Raw genomic sequence first — 21,043 nt, forward strand, 5'->3', positions numbered from 1 at the left:
TCTTTTTTCTCAAATGCCCTAACAATTTTTAATTTCCCCTGATTTAAACTTATCTGACACACACATTAAATTATCAACAAAAAATAAAACCAAGAAGAGGAAAATATAAAAACTCAAAATTATCGCTATGATTCATTGATTCAGTGTGAGTGAAATCCAATAACATGACGTGTTTAAAATCAGCTAAAACGATGGCGTGCAATTTTATTGGTAGGAAATACTATAAGTGCTTATGCGTATCACATCTCAGACGAAAGATAATGCAACAAAAAGTGACATTGAAATGCAATTTTGGCCTCTCGTAAAGGTCTCTTCGAAGGCCACACTTTCTTCAACTTAAACTGTTCAAAATCCGAGTGTTCTACAAAATTTGAGCACTTCTCTTGCAGTCTGTTCTGTTTAAATAAACTCGATGCCTTCGAATTTCTTGTCGGCGACTTTGGTTTCCGCATAGAGCACCTCTCCTTTGACGGTGAAGACGGTGAGGTACGTGGCCGACTTCCCCTGGTCTTCCTCGGACTTGAGGGCGACGATGACCTCGTCATCGGTGCCCGGGAGGAACTTGAAGGAGGAGAAGCCGTGGCTTGGCACCAATGGCCCAACTTCGGACACCTGGATGTCCTGGAACGCGGCGTCGGCCGTGATGAGTAGGTTGGTGCCCATATGCTCGTCCTTCTCCTCGTCGTACCTCTCCTTGCTGGCTCTCCTTGGCAGGAAGAACCATCGCTTGTGGCGCTCGCTCCAATTGACTGCTTCATGGATTAAGTAGCCTGGAATGAAAACGTTTATTTTTTTAAATTTTAATTTGTTTGAGACTTTTTAGTGGATGGTTTTAATTTTTGGTTGTTAAGTTAGACAGTAATTAACGAGTTTAATTTACCAGTAGAACAATTTAATAAGCTTTATTAATAAGCATGCAAGGTTTGACAATAGAAATTAATTGAATGCAGCTTTCTCGGACAAAATATGGAAATTTAATTTTAAAAAAAGGGAAAGTGAGTGAGACTAATAACTAGGGCTGTAAAATTTTGACAGTGCCATTGAAAAAAATCGACATAAACGTAAGATTGCCTCCAAAGTGCCAAACCATATGGGGATTCAATGTAATTTGGTGTATTAAAAGCTTTGACCATCTACTTTGCAACATAAATAACAGTTTAAAAATATCTGACTATTTAGCGAAAAAACGTCTAATATTCTCAAAGATCCAAATCCTTTTCAAGGCAAGAAAAGTAAAATAAATCTCTAGTTTAAATTAGAAATTTTCCAAATTTATGAGGTTAGTATTGAATATATTCAAAAAATTTACGGAGATTCAAAATTCGAAAAAAATTTCTTATTGCTGCACTAATTTTACTGAATTATTTATTTACTGGCCATACAATTTTTGGTTCCTTGTAGTTTTATTTATAATATATTTTTGTGAAACAAAAATAATGACAGGGAAGTGATAGCATCATAAATTGTTTTCATTTTCCTGTTGTTTTTAATCAATATTTTTCCCTTTCGAGAGAATTGAAATTTCTGGTCTAGAATTCGTTTAATTATTTCAATGACGTTTAGTAGTTTTCGCAGATTTTTATGAAGTCAGCAGAATTTAATCTAGCAAAAGCAAAAAAAAGAAGGCCAATGCCTTGCAGTTTTGCCTTTCTAGAATGAGATAGTGTCAAGGGGCTGATGTTATCTTTTGCAACATTATAAAAAAAACCAAATCTCAGAGCATTATATAGAGCACCATACTTGCGTCAAAAGTGAAAAAAGTCGACAAGATTGTGTTTATCAATTTTACCATGCAGTAAAAAGGAAAAGTCCTGCTCGAACCTGCTGAAATAAAATATTTATTCCCTAAATATACGTCATGGCAAAACATCAAAATTCATTTCTAGCCAACGTGTCTAACGTCAAACAAAGATAACACATCAGCCAGTAAAATTTTCAGGCCACGTGTTTTTTAAAAAAAAAAATACTGACCTGGAAATGAGATTCCACAGGCATGTCTGATTTTCTCATAGTTCTTGCTCCAGTCGACGTGCTCGACGCCTCCATCCGGAGCAACGCGCTTGACCCACATGGGGTCGTAGTTGACCAGCTCCCCCTTGGACGTGGTCCACTCCTTGCCGAGGCCGCCCACCCAGAGGCGGCCGTTGGCGCAGGTGGCCCACTCAGACTTGAAGCCTTTGCCTGCACGGCCGTCGCCGTCGGCAAGCAATACCCATGGCACAACGCGGGGCTTTTGCCCGCCGTGGTCCAGAATTTGATAAATTACGCCAGTCCGGTCGTCGGCGGTCAATAGCTTTCCGTTAAATGTCACCAGCTCGGACAGCTCCATGCCACGGCCGCCAGCGGCCAGTTGGCCTTTGATCTACACAATAAAAACAATTTTAGAATTTAAACCAGATGAAAATTTTCAATAAAACTCACGTCTAAAGGATTTGCATCCCAGGTAACTGCTACACTCCTGCTGGCCGGCGTCCACGTCAGCCGGCCACGCAGGAACAGCGACTTCCAGGAGCGGCCGTCAGCCTCGGCGGCGGCCGTGTCCAGGTCGGCGATGATGCCGATGACGTAAGTGAGCTGCCCACGGCCAACCAGCGGCCGGGTGAGAGGGTACGACCGGTTGGGGCCTGCCTCCTCTTGCGGCGAGGGCGAGGGCGGCGGCAGCACCACGGCGGGCCGCAGGTGGCCTCGGTTGCTGGTGGAAAAGTAGAGCAGCACTAGCAGGAAGGCCCCGACGGCCACCACGGCGGCCACGAAGCGCATCTGCAGGCGGAGTGTGCTGCTGCCGACCCTGTAGGCGGGCGGCGTCAGGATCGCCTGCCTCCAGTCGACCATCAGGTCTGCTGCAAGGCCTCCATCACCACCGTGGCACCATCGCCGCTCGTAAAAGCGGCCACTTTTGCTCGAAATTGTTTTACCTGTCAAAGATTTACCGACACCGGTTAAATTTGACGATGAGAAACCGGTTTTCATGTTTTCAAATTAAATTAACCCTCGCTCAAGTTCAAGAAAAATCCCATTTCCAAGTTTTCTGCCTGCACTAAACAATAATTTTCTTTGAGTGTAAATCAAACATAGTTAGGTTTGAACAAAAATTTTGTTTCATAGTTGTTGTTCATATTAACGATTTATAAAGATAATAAACAAAAACAACTGATACCGGAGGTGAGTAAAAATACCGCACAGCTGTAAAACTTGGACCAATGCAGATGTAGTTTATGAATTCTTATTGGTCAAAGTTGTAAGATAAGCCAATCAGATCGCTAGAAGCAATCACGTGATCAGGGTCCAGCGCAACAAAATACAAGAGTGTGCCACCGTTGGAATTCTTGAAAAATATTTTTTATTATTTATAAAAACACGTTCGTTGTAACAAAATATAATGAAACAATATTAAATAACTTGTTTTATATTATAATGAACGTCTTTTTTCCTTTTGGGGGAAAATAATTGCAAAATCGCTCTTTTGTAAATAATGTTACGTTGGTAATAATATGATAATTCACAATGAAATTTGAAATAAAGCGGCAAAGAGTGGTGGAATTCGGCAAATTCATGCGTATCGAAACGCAAAGGTAAACGTGCTATTTCGTCGATGGAGTTTTAGCCTATTTTAATGGTTCAACGACACAATGCCTTTGCTTACGAGTGGAGGCGGTAAATTTGCACCGCCAAAAATCGATCAACGCAAGAGGAACGGCCAGGAACTCCCCACTGATGCGTCGCAACTTCCTCAAGAAGTGCAATTGAATCTTGGGGGTTGTGAGTTGATTTTTAGTGACGGACAATGGACTAGCTCAGGTGGCACAGGTAAATCCTTTTTTTAATTTTAAGATCCAAACGTTTGATAGAAGTTTCAGTGGATAATTTTATTAGATCTTTAATATTATACACACGATGTATGACTGCAGCTCAAGCTATTTTTTTTCAATATGTGTCCATGACACTTGCAAAATTAGCCCTAAATATAAATATTACGGATGAAACTCAATTTTTCTACTATCAAATTCAAGTTTTTCAATAATGTTATGCCTTCCTCGGCCAGAATTTCTAAATTTAATTGCACTTCTCCAGATTGAACACTTAATTTCCCCATTTAAATTTATTGTCCAGATATTTACTTGTTAGGACAACGTCATTAATTTGCAAAAAAATACAAAATAAAATTTATTTTTCATTTTGAACCGTTTGAATAAGTTGCAAACCTATCAATTTGGAAAGATAAACCTCATTCCTGATTTTTTTTTCTTTTTATCGCTATAAGAAGTGATGAAAATACGATTTTGTTGATGTTGTGTGTTTATGCTGTGCCGCCTGACGAAAAAGGCGGCCGAGTTGCATACCGAGTCAGGTACTTTTCACGCCGCTCTCTTCTTGTGTCTGGCCAGGCGTGGTGCGCGGATCGAAAAAAGAGTCGGCGGCGCGTAAACTGGAAGAGGAGAACAACCTTTTGAAGGCGAAACTGGAACTAGTGATGGACATGGTAAAGCTCCTTAAAACATTCCAAGACCGTCTGAGAGACAGTCCATTAGTATTAAAATTCTTGAAAATCTGTTGCGTTAAGTCGAGACACTACAACCTCATTTCTGATATAATTTATATGTGTGTGTGTATTGCCAGTAAGACTTTCACAAAGAGCATTAATACCATTTTTACATTTTTGCAGTTGACAGAGCTGACGGCGCAGTCACGTTTGCAGGCCAAAGAGGTTAAAATGCTGAGAGCCAAACTGAGGAAATGAGAAAAGATATCAAAGTGAAGTGCTGTTCTTTCAGCGCACCCATTGTTATCATTTTTGCCAAACTGAATATGCAATATGAATAATCTACTGGCAAACCAGAAAGCTGCTTAATATTATGCTAACGGCAACGTTTATCTCAAGCTTTAAGCGCTACAGATATCAACTTAATGCAACTCTTCAAATTGATAAAACATCTCTAGTCATCTTGTTTTCGATTGCATTTATCATTTTCGTTTTTCTTTGATGATGCGAACATTGACTGTAATACTGTAATAAAATCAATAAGGTAAACCTTAAAAAGCTGTTGATATTATCTGACGTTTTTATTGTCAATGTGTTTTAATGAGTAAAATGTGCAGGGAAAAATTGGTGCTAATGCTAATTTTCACTTTCAATTTTCATTCGGTGCATTTGGCCTACAAATAGAAACAAAAGTTTTCAAACGTGAAACCCTCTTTAGATTAGAAATTACGTTTTAAAATAAATGGAAGAGACTACGTAAAAATTATTAAAAGTCTTAATTAAAATATCTTGGAAAATTTGTTCCAAAAATGGATAATCTGGATAGAAGATGCAAGAATAAAATATTGCCACAAGGATGAGGCTCCCATATTTGCACGACTGCCAAAATTTTGTTGTAAAATTTATTTTCATATTTGAAAGAAATGCCTAGATAATTTTAAAGTTGGAAGGGCTTCTAAAATTGAATTCCAATAACTTTCGAATTAATTAAGATAAAAATTATGCTGTTCAGGTATCGGAGGAAACAAATGAGCAAATTTGAGACAAAATTAAGCTATGTCAAAATAAAAAAAATGTCTGAAATTTGATAAAAAAAAAACTCCTGGGAGTGCGAAGTGCGAACCCGTCATTTCCAAATATGCAGCACATCTCACTCTAGGCTTGAGACTTCATCATCTGTCAAATTGCTTATTTTTATACTCCGTTACTTCATCCTTCTAGCAAATCTTCTCCTCATTTTTTCCTTTCCCCTTCCTCTCCAAACTTTCTTTTTTTAGATAATAGTACCTTGAAAATTTTTAATTTGAACAATCCTTTAAAATTTATTTCATCTAACTATATAATGAAACAAAACGGCATTTATTGCGACTATACATATACCGCATTAAAATTGAGGAAAAACAATATTAAAAAAAGATGATTAAAGATTTCAATTTCAGTTCGATTTGATCTTAATTAAGTTAAGATAACTATCAGTAAGTAGGATACTACCTCCACTCCCAATTAGAGGTGGTTGCTCAGTCGTAGTCATTACTTTTGTTGGGCGTTGCTATCTTATCACGCATAATATTGCTCTTCATTTTTTCATGTAAACTCGTTCAACTCGATCTACAGCGAAATAAACAATTTTCTATAAAAGCTCATTTCGATTTATGGCATCGAGTGTAATAACACGGCATTCCAATGTTTTTCTGTACATAAGCCCGCGAGTCAGCAATGAGGCAAAACGCTAATAATTTACAAGTACGAGCGTGGAGAGTCCCCTGTCTGAGCGAAATTTACAAGCGTGCTTTGATAAGATAATGCCGAAGCCGGCCGCTCTTCTCACGAGCGACGCAAAAATATAATTCTGCGCTGCGACTTGCGAGAGCATCTCTCGGAAGCCCTGCAAAAACGGTAGCGTCGCGTTATTAAATTTTCGAAAGCACCGTTCTAATAAAATACTCGTCGAGATCGAGAAGAGACGAGGATCGAATTTCACGCGCTCTTTTCGGTCCATACATTATTTTACGCGCTCGCTCGATTTGTGCCGAATGTGTATGCGCGGCGGGCGAAATTAGGCCAACGAGCATCGCCGATCCCTCGCGCAGCTGCTCCAATTTCGCGTTTGTGGATCACGCACGCAGGGTCAGAGGCCGCGAGGGCCGCGGGCGGGCCATGCCAGGCGGTGGGTGGATCGCCGCGCGGTTCCTCCTCAGGATCAGCGAGCGGCGGCGGTGGCGGTGGCGGCGGCGGCAGTCTGCGTCTGGCCCAACTGCATTCCTCGGCAAGGCCAGCCGGGCTCTCGTTTCTCGAAAGTCAACTGTTCATTTTGTGTGCGAGCCAATTTTTAATAGAGCCGCTCTCGGCGGCAGCAGTCAGTCTCAGCGCAGCCTTCCCTTTTTCATCGCTTCGCATCTTCATTGTTGTCGACGCGCGAGTGTCCTTGCTCCGGCTTTGCAGTAAATAGACTGCGCCGCACACACTCACATGCATTATTTATCGCGTTCGCAGAAATTAAACGCGCGTGCACTGGCAAGTCACTCCAATATATATACTCGCTCGCGTGCATGTCGGATTCGGTTTCGAGGGCGAACTGCTGTTATTGTTATTTGTATATCATGAGAGACTCGCGAAAATGAACAGATCATCGTGTCTCTTTCTCTCTCGCTTGAAATGTGCAACCGAGAGCGGCGAATCGTTGTGAAATTTGATTGAAATATATTTATGATTCATTGAAACGAGCTCGGTGCAGCCTTTTACTCTCTCGCGCCTCTGCGCTGCATTAGCATAATATATAATACGGCACACCGGGATTATTCAACATGTCGCTTGCTTGCAGTTTGCGTGGACATCGTGTTTTTGAAATCGGCATGAAAGAGATTTGGAATGACTTGCAAAATTCCTGTCTCTGTCAAAACTTTCTACACACAGCCTAGATTTTGCTGCTTCAAAAAATGAAATTCGAATTTATTTTAGACGTATACATTCACTTATAAACGTAAGTAATGATGCAAAACCTGCTGAGTTGGTTCATATTTTTGCAATAATTATATTAGGATTCGCAACAGATATTAACTCACGGCAATGACAATTTTTCTTAAGAAACATTTCCTATCTAAAGAATCTTAGTCTTAATCAACATATTTTATGACTTTCGTGGAAAGCTGCCACGAGGAGCATAAAGTTATCCGCATGGAAAGATATTTTAACCAGATGTTCATATTTAAAAACTGGTAAAATTGATGTATGCATGTTTACAGTTTTAATGGCAAAGAAGAAAATTGCAATTAATTTCTGCCTTTCGTAAAACGAAGCATAAAACCACCTTAATATTTTAATTTACGGATCACCTTTCGCCTCGGGATCGTTGACAGCGCGGCGCCCGTTAAAAAAGATTTTGGGAAAATAAATTTCGCGACGTGAGTCTGTTTGTACAGCGAGCGTTTAACGAAAACCATCGTGCTGTGTCCGCCGTATTCCTGCTTGGTCATTGCTTTTCCTGCTCCAACAATAATATTATATATTTATCTATCCGTGAGAGCGAGAGCGGGCGTTTTTACTCCTCCATAAAATTCCCGATACACAATGCTCAGGTAGGCGCGTCCGGACTGAAAAATTCAGAAATATTTTTCTTCCTCCGAAACGGACATGCTTAGAAAAGCGTTGAACCCTTTGAAATTTATGCGTTGCTCGATTCCGAGAACTCGTCCCCGGCCGTCGTAGCGCTGCTGCACAAAGGTGAAAAGTGTTATAACTTTTCTAATCTGCGCCGGACGAAAAATCTACACTTGCTCGATGTAATAGTATGCAACTCAATTAAAGCACAGACTGTGAAAAAGCTGCACGGCCACTTTGGGTGGCGAGAGAAAAATTCCGTGAAAAGCCAGTGTGTGTGTTGCTGCACTTATCCGAGAGCCAATAAAATAATAAAAGCCACGTCAGTCTCTCGTGTGTGTGTGTTTTGTAGCCGGCACGTCGGTGGTTTTCGCATTTTATTAGACTTGTCTCTCGCCGATTTCCATCTCGGCCGGGCGCCCGCCTCCTTTTTTCCATTATTATATTCTCTACCACAATGCTCTTGTTCTGCTTTTTATTACACGCGGCCCGACGCTCTCGCTCTTTTGCACATTGTTGTGCGCGACGTCGACAACGGCGGCGGCAACACCCACTACAGGGAGCGGGCACCTCCGCGCCAGAGTCCTTGAGTGACCTTTGCGGGCAAAAAACGGCTGGCGAATGAAAACCGAGGCAAGGACACGACGCCGGGCCGTTGAACCTGGCGAAGCGCACAAAAAAGCAAGCAGCCAACACATACACCGGTGGATTGGATGGATGCGGAGATGGAGAGAGAGAGAGAGAGAGAGAGAGAGAGAGAGAGAGAGAGAGAGAGAGAGAGAGAGAGAGAGAGAGAGAGAGAGAGAGAGCCGATGGACGGTCGACAAAAAGGCAGCACACCTGGAGAGTTGCACACAATCGCCTCATAGCGAATTTCATTCTTGCGCCCGGCCGGCCGGCACACACACACACACACATACACACACACACACACACACACACACACACACACGCTGCATGCTCCGTGGATGTGTTGTTATTATATGTGGCCGACACGATCTCATGCTCCAGGAAGAAGCCAGATAAATGAATATGGATTTTTGAGTTTTCCAGCTGCCATGCGAGGAGGCAAATTAATTTCGCTTCGCTTGCTCTCGAGTTGGTTGATGTTTTGCTGCTGCATAAAATGTGGCGCAGTGCTGCAGGAAACACACAGTATTTCGGATGTTCCCATGCGAGGAAAATGCTAGAGCAAATTAATGCGTTTGAGCTGTGTGGTCGCTTGCGATTACGCTGTGCGTGCTTGTGAAGCATGAAATAAGGAAAATATAATGTTATCTAACAGCAGAGTTACTGTCCAGTTTTCCCGCCGCAATATAATGCGAGGCTATTAAAGAAAAATTAATACGAGATGATGTTTTTCTCGGGTATACTTAAATGTTTTATCTCCTTCTTCTTCTTCACTGGATCAAAGGTTGCGGATACTTTTTAAAAAGGGAAATTGACCATTTTAAGAGCTTTTAAGAATAATTGCAAAGGCTGCGGTCAATCTTGAGGAAGATATTGACGAGAATATTGCTGCGTCGAGAAATTTTAACTACAAAATAAATTTAATAATGTGGTGCTTGAGCTACATGCCCCTCCCTCCGACTAAAATGAGCAGGAATATCAATTTTAACTTTTAAATTGAACTTAACCATAATAACCGTCTCAAACTGAATATCTCATTGAACTTCAAACTTCAAAGCCTCAATATTGGTGGAACTGGATTTTTCTGCCTCAAATTCAACTCTTTCAGTCTATTTGATCATATCTGTCAAAAGAAAAGGGTTAAAAATTTAGACTGTTGACGAAATTTCACGGGTATAGGAGGACAAAATTGGAAGAAAGTTGTAATACGAAGGTGCACAAAATACCGGGTATTTTGATCAATAACCAAAGTTTGTATCATGTCTGAAGAATTCCACTTTAAAGAATTTTTCGGACACCGTTTTTAGAACAATAGAAGCTATCAGTTTCATATCAGGGGTCGCCTAATCCTCTCTGCCTAGTAGGAGTCATATCGCTTATCCGCTTAACGTGGTCTTTGTTACAGGGTACATGAGTTGTACAAGAATTTTAGGACAATGAACGAGCAGGACAGGACACTCCTATCCATTATTTTCAGAACACTTACCTGCGTTTTTAAGGTGTTTAAATAGCTTTGCAGGGAGTTAAGAGAGATTTTTAGGATAAATAATGATTAAATTGCTCCAATCGTTCTTATTTCGTGCTTATAAATAAATCGGAGTCTCAAAAATAAAAATATTCAACCGTCCTCTGAATTTTCTGCATCACATCGTGCAAACCCATTTCAATTGGGTTTGCAACCGTCAAGGAACTGTCTGTATGTATAATAGAGTTACAAATAAGTGTCCCTTTTCATCTGAAAAACCGTCTGAACTTGACTGAAGAAAAAATAAAGGCATACAAATTGTCAGACCAGTTCGGCAATGGAGCATAGAAATCAGCAACAAAAGCGGTGCATGTGCACAATGACATTTTTCTGTCCTTTAAAGCGTAAAAACGTCGAGTGCCGCATTCTTCAGTGGTCAGTGTTTTTCCACGGTCATAAACCCGCGCCTTTAAAAGCACTCGTTTAATATACACTAAAGCTGAAAGCACTTTTACATAACGAAAGGTAAATGTGTACATCGGCCTTGTCAAGTTCAGACACCTACAATAATTAATTCCGGCCAAAGGATTAATTATACAAGCGTTGTACCTATACACAGGGGCTTGAAAAGAAAAGAGAATGCCTCTCGTCATAGCAGCAACAGCTTAAAATTCGAGAGATACACGCGCGTGTGTGCGTATATTAATACAATAATTATGCGCACGTAGCTGGACACGTCTGCAGCGCTGAATGGGTTAGCTCCAAGTCACTCACTCTCTCGCGGGGCAGCAGCAGTGAAACAGTTTCGGCTGCCATAATGGGTAATGAATGTGCAGTGCCGTCAAACGGCTCGAGAGAGGCTGCTTTTTCGGACGGTAAGGAGCCCGTTAAAATTTATTCATTCCAAGCGACATTCCTCTGGAGACATTGCCTAAGTATTTAAGTGAGCGCGCTGACTCCGCGCTCTGCCCTGCTCTTTGCGCGATCGAGTGGGAACGAGGAATGCGTCTGCAAGGCTTTGGAGTGTCGCCAGATCACACAGCCGCGATGCAAAAATTTCAGTGCACGAACCTACTGTCATTATTTAAGTTCGATTCGCGTTACGAAACAATCACTGCGGTCGTGCCTCGAGAAGCAACGAGGAAATGGAGTGCCACTTGCGCCAAAAGGTGTGATAAACCCTGCAAATTTGGTTGAACAACCAACACTATATACTTTTTGGCAAATTAAAAGAGCGAAAGTAGTGTCTGTCGTCTTGCGTATGTGCTCGTCACAATTCTGAGATTTTGCGGTGTATTTTTCGCGACAATAAGATTGAAATCGCTGATAATTGGACATGAAAAGTGCATTAAAATTTCAGTCAAGTGTTTCTATAGAAAGTTAAAGCGCATGCTGTTATTTTATAATAGAAATTAAGTGTTGAGTAAGTTAAAGAAATAAACGAGAAGATTTTTTTCACAAACTTTCAACAATTTCGTTTCAATTAATTTTACTTAATATGCACAGTAAATTATTTTGGAGAAAAAAACTCAATATTGAACGGAGGCGCTATTAAAAAAAGTGAGAAATAGTGACACTGCTGAGTTGTCAATCACTACAGCCCACCAACGGGATGATTTCATATCCATTGCTTTTATAAATTCTCCCAAAACTTGAAATATTAAATTCAATTAATGAAGGGCTGTATCAGCAATATTTTAAATAAATTGGCCTTAATTTCCTGTCATAACACCGTCCTGATTTTCCCCTGTGTTATTGTTATTGGTGTTGTTGACCAAGAGAATATTCAGTAAAATATAAAGAACACAAAATTGTATAATTACTTTTTGCTCCAAAGCTGGCTTTGAATATTAAAATCACCTAAAAAATGGTTTTGCACATCCTTTATCCTCCCTTAACAACCCCCATACTCACCCTTTCATAAAATACTGTATGTTAAAATCGACCTCCAAAAAATTCCACTATTTTTTCTCTGGCGACAAAAAGCTCAGATTTTTTTTCTTCACCTTGTTAATTTGTGGATTGTTTGTTTGGTTTGTGTCTTTCTAGTGGAGCAAGAACGACCTCTACGTTTCCTTGCTCTCGCTAGTCATTGATTTGACTGGCTTACAAACGCAATGAACCGCGAAGACTCGCGTAAAAAGACAAAAACGAGCCAATCTGCGTTGTGACCTTTACATTGTGCCATTTCACGGATTCTCCGGCCGACGTTTGCGTTGCGCCGAGTTCACAGTATCGAAATATCACATGTATACTCACTCAGCGCGCGTTGTATTGGCGGCGAGCGACCAAAGTGTGGGAAAATCTCCAAGTGCAATCTCCGCACTTTCTTGGCACGGCCACTCCGTATATAATTAAGTACACCACTGATGTAACACAAAGCCCGGCACCTCTCCGCGCCAGCACGGCTCCGCTCTTAAATCTAGATTTTGATTCGGAGTCATTCTTTTGAAAAATTGCGTATTTGGTGAATTTTTATTAAAAATATTGTAACACAAACATATTAATAGAGTATTAAAAAATTAATAGCTAATTTATTTATATTAAATATTATATTTTTTAATTAATTATACTTAAAACATGTTTTTAATAATAATTTATTTAATTAAATGTTTTATTTTAGTGTTTATTAACAGTTTTTAAACTTAAATGTTATTTACGGCTTGTCATATTTAGCGTTAAACATATTATTTTAATTAAATATATATAAAGGCTTTAATTTTGCATTGAAGCAAGAATCTATCCATTCGTCACTCTCTTTCGTTCCATTAAGCTTGCGTAAATTCAGCTCTTAATACCGCTTAATACAAATCTGATGTATGTTGGCATTACCATTGATAATTGCAGATTAGACATTATATGAATGAAATGAAAATAAAAATAGCAACAGTTGTAACATTTAATTTCCTTGATGGGTATTTGTGCCTTAAAACAATAAATAATTCATTGTTCCAAAAGGCAATTATTAAACCAAATAATTAAATATTCAATCAATAAACCAAATCAAAAATAATTTATACGAAATTATATCCATGGAAATGTAGCCTCTTAGATAAATCATAGATAATTAAGCAGTAATATTTACCTTTTTTAGCTATTTTAGACAGTTTTAATTGTTGACTGTTTTGTTTTCAATCCCCGCTTTCAATTCTCAATGGTTGCCATGACAATTGGAAGCTCTAAAAAACCGACGACCGTCTATAAAATACAAATATTAAAGTGATATTTTTATCGTTTTTGTCTTAGTTTTGCTGTAATTATTAATATTTAGAATCTACAGTGCAATAATTCCAATCATCCACAATATTACGAATTATTAATTTATGAAGCTTGACCATTTTCCATGGCAGATATCAATTCCTCTTTTGACGAGAACATGACGGATATTTTTCTGTTAATTAAAATGAAAATTCGAGTAGGGGGAAGAGTAAAGGCACACAAGCTTTGCAGCCAATTTTCTCAAAAAATTAAAGCAGCACGAAGTTGAATTTGCTTCAATTAAATCCTTTTTATGTATAACCTGCAAGGATATTTATGGATTTTGCAGTGTCACGTTACTCTTTGAATTGCGTAATAAAATATCTAAAGCAAAAAAGGTATCTCTCGTCGTCACAGAACAGAATAATGCGGGCTGCTCGAGCAATTACTATTATTACGGTTTACGCAACATATGTTGCTTTGAATGCAAATCTAGATTTCAAATTTGAAGCACCACCCAATGGGCGCATAATGTTTAAAACCTAGAATTTCATCGGCAATGAATAATTCATGATTGAACCCATAAGCAAATAATATAGGCAATTACGCCTTATGAAAATTTAAAACGATACATTGCCAAATACACACGTCTATTGTCAAGCAGCGAGATTTCGCCAGCTCATCAAATTAAATTCGGCAAAGTGTAATTAATGTAAGCGACAGGTTTATTGCAGGAAACTAATTTTTACGATTAATAATAAACCGTATGCACGGCAGCAGCAGCAGCAGCAGCATCTGTTACCCAACTGCGCACACAAGCAAGCAAAGAAAGTTCTCTCTCTCCTCTCATTATGTCATTAGCAGCGGACAGCATTATGGCGCGGAATTGTAATATTATTAATTAAGTTGTACGGCGATCAGAACAAGCACGAGACAATAAATGTGCTGGGCTGGCCGGGCGACAATAATGGTACAAGATCAACTTTTCATACACGCGCAGCCCACGACACGACACGCGGAGAGGAACTACTATAAAGCTATAAAGCGAGCAAAACGCGGGCGTTACAAAATGCAATAATTCAATCGGGTTACAAAACTAATCACTTCTCTAATGCATATGCAGAAAAAAAGGAAGATAAAGAGCTGCTCGCTCGCGCGCGCGCGTGGTGAGTTACGATGCTCTGGTTAATGGTGAAAGGCTGCGACTCAGGAATGCGGCAGTGACCTCTGACCCGCGAGTGGGGGAGTTCGTTTCATTTCAATACACGACTGCTGAGGTGCTTTTTTCCGACTGCTGGTCCTGACCAGGTGCAACCGACACGCGAACCACGCGGCATCACGAAACCACACCGCGCCGGGCTTTTCGACGCAAACGACGCGTCTTTTTGTCCGGAGATTGGCACGCGCGTGCTGAACGGAACGAGCACCGTTTCTTCTTAAACTCTCGCATCTGTAATTTGCCGCCAACGCTGAAGAGGGATTTAAAATTAACTTTACAACTGCTGTTTATGGCTCATGTTTACCTGCATGGTTTTTAAAACACTTGATTTGCTGATAATTTGACGTTTCTCAAGCGATACTTGGAAATTTTTTAATCTTAACTGGCAGTTGGCTGCTAGATTAGTGTGCACTGCGAAACAAATGTATATATTTTTAGCCGTAAACTAGGGAAATTATTGTCAGGTTGAGAACAAAATATTTTTTATAAGATCGAACGATTGACATTTACAGGGAAATTTCAATATTTTACAAAGAACCTAGTATTGAAGTTGTAAGAAATTATTTTATGCATTATTATTAAATAAAATTTTTAATTTCACTTTCTGACTGTACTAAACAAAAAATAGAAATTTGCTCCCCGAAATGGGGATTTGTCCTTTCTGAGCACAGAAAGGGGTAAAATTGGAATATTAACTTCAATTTAACAATACCATAATGTGTTTCAAATTTGTCTTTACTTTTTTTTAATTGACAACATACTAATTTTTACACCTAAAATACTTTATTCAGTTTTTTTGTGTTTTTTTACGATTTTTTTGCATTATTTTCTTGACGACCATCCATATATGCGATCTAAGTTCTAACTTAAGTATCTTCGTGTAGTTAATGTTTACAAAGTATCCTTAGTTTAAAATCGTCCTGTTCCCGGCAAAATTGCGCAACGTTTAACAAACACCCAAATTTTCATTGTCGAATTGATTGTTGACCTTTTCTTGCAACAAGGAAATTCGCGTTTGGTTGTTGAAAGTTACGCAATTTTGCCGGGACCAAGACGAAATGAAGTTTCATTTAGAACGATCATACCAATGTAAATATAGTTATGATTGCAAGTGAGAACTTCGAGTGCCAATTCTGTGATAAACAAATTAACGTCTTCCATTTCCTCGACTTTGATAAGAACAATCTAACTCTATTTCAAGCCGCGCCAAAGCAGAAACAAGCAGTGAACGTTGATCATCATATTATATTTATCTTGTTTGAAGCACACTTTTAGTTTTTATTAAGTGTGTCCATTAATTCATGATTGATAAAGCCAAACCTTTTCTTTCTTTCTTAAAAAATAGTTATGATCCCAATTTGAATATTTACATTGCTGTAGTCGGATTTGGAATTGACTAAGGGTCTGTGTGGCTGAAATATCGACTTTCCAGGATGCAGCAAAGCTAAACATGACTAAAAATCCACTCTTTTTATTTTTAGCCTTGAAAGTTTCTCTCTTATACTTAACATATATATCTAACATAAAAATGAATAAATTTAAAAAATCACATACAAGCTAAATTCCTTCGCAAATCTATTTTAAAATTATTTTTCCTCACAAAACATAATAACATCGCCGAATATTAAATTAAAGGAGAACTCTTGTGCATTGATACAAAAACAAATAAAAAGGATAAACAAGAACAAACTCAGCAGCAAAATGTTTTTCACATAATAAATAAACTAGTTAACATATAAACATAATTGTTAATTTTAAATCTATATGAACATTTAATTCCATTTTGTTTCTCACAATTAAACACGAAAACCAGTAAACGTAAACATTATCATAATTTTTATTTACGCCCCATTTTTAGGCTTTGATTTGGGTCATGTCAAGAAATTTGTACAATTATTTATTCTGGAATTAATGTGCATGGCTTGCTGTGACCATGTCTTCATGTTAATCCAATGCAGCAATCGGTGCCAGCAGATTAAATCAACAATTAAATACAAATCGTACAAACAAAACAAGCCAAGAAAAAAAAATAAAACCAATTACAGCAACAAAGTAGAATCTTGAGTCGGACAAATTTTAGTGGCACACAGGCCGACAAGGCTCCGCGTCTGGAGATAAAAAATCAGAATGCAGACCGCGAAGGCGCCGGTCGCGACAATGCAGCGCTTTGATTGTTGGTCTGCGGCGCCGACGGACGCCGACCAAGGTCGGTGGTGAGAGGAGAAAGTGAAAATGAGGCGCGAGCGAGCGAGTGCGATGCGTCGTGCGGGTGCTTCCGGATTCTTTTGGTTACGTCACTTGTTGTTTTTGCCATTGTGCTGGACCTGCAGCATCCATTCCATGGCAGAGCGGTCGCATTTCGATGATATGAAGCCCGCGGGCCGCCGCCGCCGCCACCGAGCCGGCAAAAGTGAAACAATACCGCAGTAAAAAGCTTTAATGCCATAGCACACGTTAAATGCGTGCCGAGAGCTGCGGATGGGATTTCAACGGCTGCAATCGCCGAAGCCAAATTGCCAGCGCGCATTGTGTTTGTTTCTTTCCCTGCCGATGGGTACATAATTGATGCGCGCCGATTCGCTTTTTATAAATCGACTAATTTCCCTTCTCACGAGGAAGAGATTTTGTCTGCGGCGGCGACGCTCGCTCGCAGTGATTGCTTTATCGCGCACAAATATCGGTTTGTCGATCCCGCTGTGTCTTGAGCGAGGCTTTTAAAAATTATTACTCGGAATTACTGGGAGCGTTATTGTTTTATGTGCTGGGTGTATTTTCTCGTGCCGCAGCGGTCTCCGTTTCCGCCGCGCAGTTTGCATTTTCAATTTGCACTATGCGCCGCAAGGATAAGAAAGTGCCACTTTATTGTTATATTGTGCAGCTGAGAGGTAGCACACATTCCTCTCGGTTTTTATTGCAATTGCATTTCGATTTTGCTTCTTCCGTTCCTTGACAAATTTTGTTCAAACTCAAAAATGGATTTTCCAGTGGGTGGGTCGCTGAAGTGCAGAAATATAAGATGCTTTGCTAAATTTTGGAGCTATATAATTGCTGCTATTTACGTGAGTGACTGTCATTAGAGGCTTCACGGGCGACGCTTCAGTGTTAAAGTAAAAGTCGCTTGTTTGGCAGAGAACTATTAATTTGTTTCCATCCGCTAATATATGTCTCTGGGGCTAATTGGAAACAATTATTTCAGGTGTCCACGAAAAATAATCTGTATTTTCTAATTGCAACCTGAAAACACTTCAGTGCTCAAAGAAAGGTCAAGATGAGCCAACGGTTTTTGTTTCTGTTACCTGCAGAATTCGAGATTTGGTGCTCACAATATTTTGACAATTAAAAAAACGTAAATTTCAAATTACCTAGTTGATTTTCTGAAAAAAGAAAAAGAAATTTCTACGAGCCCTGCTGTAACTAAATTTGAGGGATTTTTTTTAGGATTAAAAAAATATATTTGGCTTAGAAAGTTACGATAAACATCCTAAATTTTCATTAAATAAATTAATAACCCATATTGCCCTTTGAGTTTGATTAACTACCTTACATTTGGTGTAAATTCTATCGGGCTTGATGAGAGGATAACAAAACCAATTTTTTCTTTCAAAAATCATCTCATAATTAGGAGATGAGACATCGAATTTTTTACAATTTCCAAAGACGCTAATATAAAACCTCACTTGCTCATTTTTGCTCGAAATGTGTTAAAACCAACCTTCCATCCGACCCTTTCGTTCTGAAAAAAATTCATCGGAATTCACCTCATGATATAATTTTAGAACAATAGATAACGAAATTATCTAATTAGCCCATCCTGTTATTTCGTGGGGTCAGTTTTTGCATGAAAGGCTCTATCCATTTCCTGTTCGGCCTCCTCACTCGCATTATTGCAGTCCGAACCCTACGGTTATTCCGAAAGCAAACGGTACTAATTTCAATGAAGTCTCTCACTCAGCAATCAACTCGTCAGCAACTACAATCGGTTCTCTCGACTATTTGAACTTTAATGTCTCAACTATGAAAAATTGGCTGTATCTTGCCTCGTCATCAAAATGCAAATTGTATTCGGGACAATAACAACGCCGAGGGAGATATGGAGTGCCGACCTTTAACTGTGGGAGATAATTTCTCCGCGCCGCAGATTAAACAAGCGTGATGCATATTATTTTGCATCTGCGGATCACACGAGATGCATCGCTCATGTTCAAGATCGTTTTGCATTACACTTCCCGTTGGGGAGACTCACTTTCACACGAGAAGAGAAGGAAGAAAGAAAGAAAGGAGATAGGAGAGGACCGTGGCCGGCAGCGGCGTTCGTGTGCTAATTCTTTCCTAGAAAGGGTGATAAAATAAATTTGTTAGCGAGCGCATGGTCGTGCAACACAATAAGACAGCCGGGGTGAAATAATACACACGTTAAGAGAGCGGATAAAAAATGGGAATAAAATGCAAGGGCTAGTTGAATGATGTGCGTCGTGACTCATACGGGGTCGCCTTGTTTTGTCTCTAAGGATTATTGGACTGAAAATGAATTTGTTCAAAAATATTATTAATTTACGTAAAAATTACACGTTGTATACAAAGTTCTGACTGTAAAGTTTTTAAATGAAATTCGTTAACTTTCGCTACTGTATTATGAAACAATTATTTTTAATCTCTGTCCATTAATTAAATTAACACTGAGTTAAAGTGGATCAACGCGAGAAAAGGGCAACAATTGCACTTAAAACTTGTGTTTGTTGTCCGCTACCACACGCCAAATTGCTGGATGCATGAAGCAGTTAGTTCGATAATAAATTTGTGCAACAATTTGAAATACCAAAAAAGGACCTTGATATTTAATAAAAATTTTAAATTGTCAAATTTTCTCCCAAAAATTACAGCACGCGCTTGGCAGATTTCGATCCTTCTCGTCAAGATCTATTCAACATTTTATTATACCTTTATGTTTTGAAACTAAATTAAATATCAAATAGGGAAACAGTCATTATATATACTAATTGAAAAGCACGCGTTATTATTAGCGTTCTGTGAAAAATCCCTACTTTCGGACAAATTCCAAATCGTCTTGTTTCGGACAAAATCCATTCGGACAAATTACGCGTTCCCCTCGTGCGGTGTGCTGCGCGGACCGCAATAAAAATGCAGCTCGCGCACACAAGAGGGTTCGGCCGCGTGCACGGTCGTGACTGGGGCCAAAAGGTGATAAAACCCACTCGCACCGGTGCATGGGAACAAATGGCACTTGGCAAATGCCCATTTCGTTCTCCGAATAATTCAAGCTGACGAAAAAAACCGCTGCTGCTGCTGGACGACCTTGCTGTGTGTTGCTCTCCGCGCAAGCAGCGACCAGGTAAAAATAAAATGAGAAAAAAAAACGCAGCCGCGGGGAATGTACGTTGAGGAGTCGGCGGAGTCACGATCCCCGGTGCATCTCTCACGACTGCACTTTTTGCTGCCTGCAGCCAATTAGCGGAGAAAATAAATTCGTGATTGCATCGAGATGCGAGTGTGTGTGCGGGACTTTGACTTATTGTGCGCGCATTTCTCGCGAAAAAAGTCCAAAGCGTGATTTATTCCGCCACTTTGCGCGCACCATTAATCTTTATGGAATCGTCTTTAAGCGTTGGTATTGTGTAATGGTGTCGGCCGAGCGAAATTGCGAGCCGCGCGCAAGTCGAAAAGACACCGCGCGCCAAGGTCGGCCGGAATTGTGAGTCTCAAGCAACGGACGCGGACGGACGCCGGGTGTGTGTGCAGTGCGTTTTTACGCCGATCGCAATCATTTTTGCCAGCGACCTTGAGGGTTTTGAGTTTAATTGAAACATCAAATTAAGACCAGATTCGTTTCTCGAGCAAAAACAAGTCTGCTCATGCTCATGCTATACCGGTTGCCGTGGAAAATATACTACACATGAAATTACTGCAAATTAAGAGCCTTTTAGCACGGGATTGAGCAATGAAATTCGACGTTATTGCTAAATAAACGCAATAATTGGCGAATAATCTCGCTCTTTCGAGCTATAAAAGGGAGCATTTTCCCACCGAACGAGTGTTTTATTACAGCCATCTCTCTCTGACTCCGAATATCAGCTTGTTTTTGTGCTCGGCATTTTGCAACCGCGTCAATGCTAAGCCGAAGAGATAAGACGCAGTGCCTGCCTCCCAATTTTATGATTTTTACTCCCCATTGTTCCAAATGAGCTAGACTCAGAAAAAGTGTCTACTGTTCACCAACGTTTTTGCAGTTGCGAAATTTTCATTCGGGCTTGCTGACGGAAGAATTCTATAACAACAAATCCGTGGCAGTGGCTCTCTTGATAAAATGTTATGTTTGGCGCATTTCGTGATGTATGAAATTTCTCCTACGTATGTCGATTACGCAATCCTTTACTTAACAAAACAATCATATGAGAGAGAGAGGATTAAAAGTGAGATCAGCAAGATATTTAGAAAT

General features: G+C 39.7%; 2 protein-coding genes across 2 annotated transcripts; one reads left to right on the plus strand and one right to left on the minus strand.

Annotated features, from left to right (window-relative positions):
• Positions 1-170: 170 nt before the first annotated feature.
• LOC135940141 (soluble calcium-activated nucleotidase 1) lies at positions 171-2,943 on the minus strand. The gene is made up of 3 exons (XM_065484907.1): positions 2,422-2,943; positions 1,972-2,362; positions 171-770 (listed from the first exon to the last, which is right to left on the minus strand). The coding sequence occupies exons 1-3, from the start codon at positions 2,830-2,832 to the stop codon at positions 400-402; spliced, it is 1,173 nt and encodes a 390-aa protein (XP_065340979.1). The 5' UTR covers positions 2,833-2,943; the 3' UTR covers positions 171-399.
• Positions 2,944-3,511: 568 nt separating this feature from the next.
• Cby (Chibby) lies at positions 3,512-5,092 on the plus strand. The gene is made up of 3 exons (XM_065484369.1): positions 3,512-3,807; positions 4,386-4,480; positions 4,664-5,092. Exons 1-3 carry the CDS (start codon positions 3,630-3,632, stop codon positions 4,736-4,738), a joined length of 348 nt encoding a protein of 115 aa, XP_065340441.1. The 5' UTR covers positions 3,512-3,629; the 3' UTR covers positions 4,739-5,092.
• The last annotated feature ends 15,951 nt before the right edge of the window (positions 5,093-21,043 follow it).

This window comes from Cloeon dipterum, chromosome 3 (genome assembly GCF_949628265.1).
Source record: "Cloeon dipterum chromosome 3, ieCloDipt1.1, whole genome shotgun sequence".
Taxonomy (NCBI): Eukaryota; Metazoa; Arthropoda; class Insecta; order Ephemeroptera; family Baetidae; genus Cloeon; species Cloeon dipterum.

Bases quoted from the DNA above. Each gene is read 5' to 3' on its own strand.
- LOC135940141 (XM_065484907.1), bottom strand. From the start codon at position 2,832: ATGGTCGACTGGAGGCAGGCGATCCTGACGCCGCCCGCCTACAGGGTC. The intron at 2,363-2,421 runs GTGAGTTTTATT...TTTATTGTGTAG, and splicing joins GGGATGCAAATCCTTTAGAC to ATCAAAGGCCAACTGGCCGC. The intron at 771-1,971 runs GTCAGTATTTTT...TTTTCATTCCAG, and splicing joins CTGTGGAATCTCATTTCCAG to GCTACTTAATCCATGAAGCA.
- Cby (XM_065484369.1), top strand. From the start codon at position 3,630: ATGCCTTTGCTTACGAGTGGAGGCGGTAAATTTGCACCGCCAAAAATC. The intron at 3,808-4,385 runs GTAAATCCTTTT...GTGTCTGGCCAG, and splicing joins GACTAGCTCAGGTGGCACAG to GCGTGGTGCGCGGATCGAAA. The intron at 4,481-4,663 runs GTAAAGCTCCTT...ACATTTTTGCAG, and splicing joins TGGAACTAGTGATGGACATG to TTGACAGAGCTGACGGCGCA.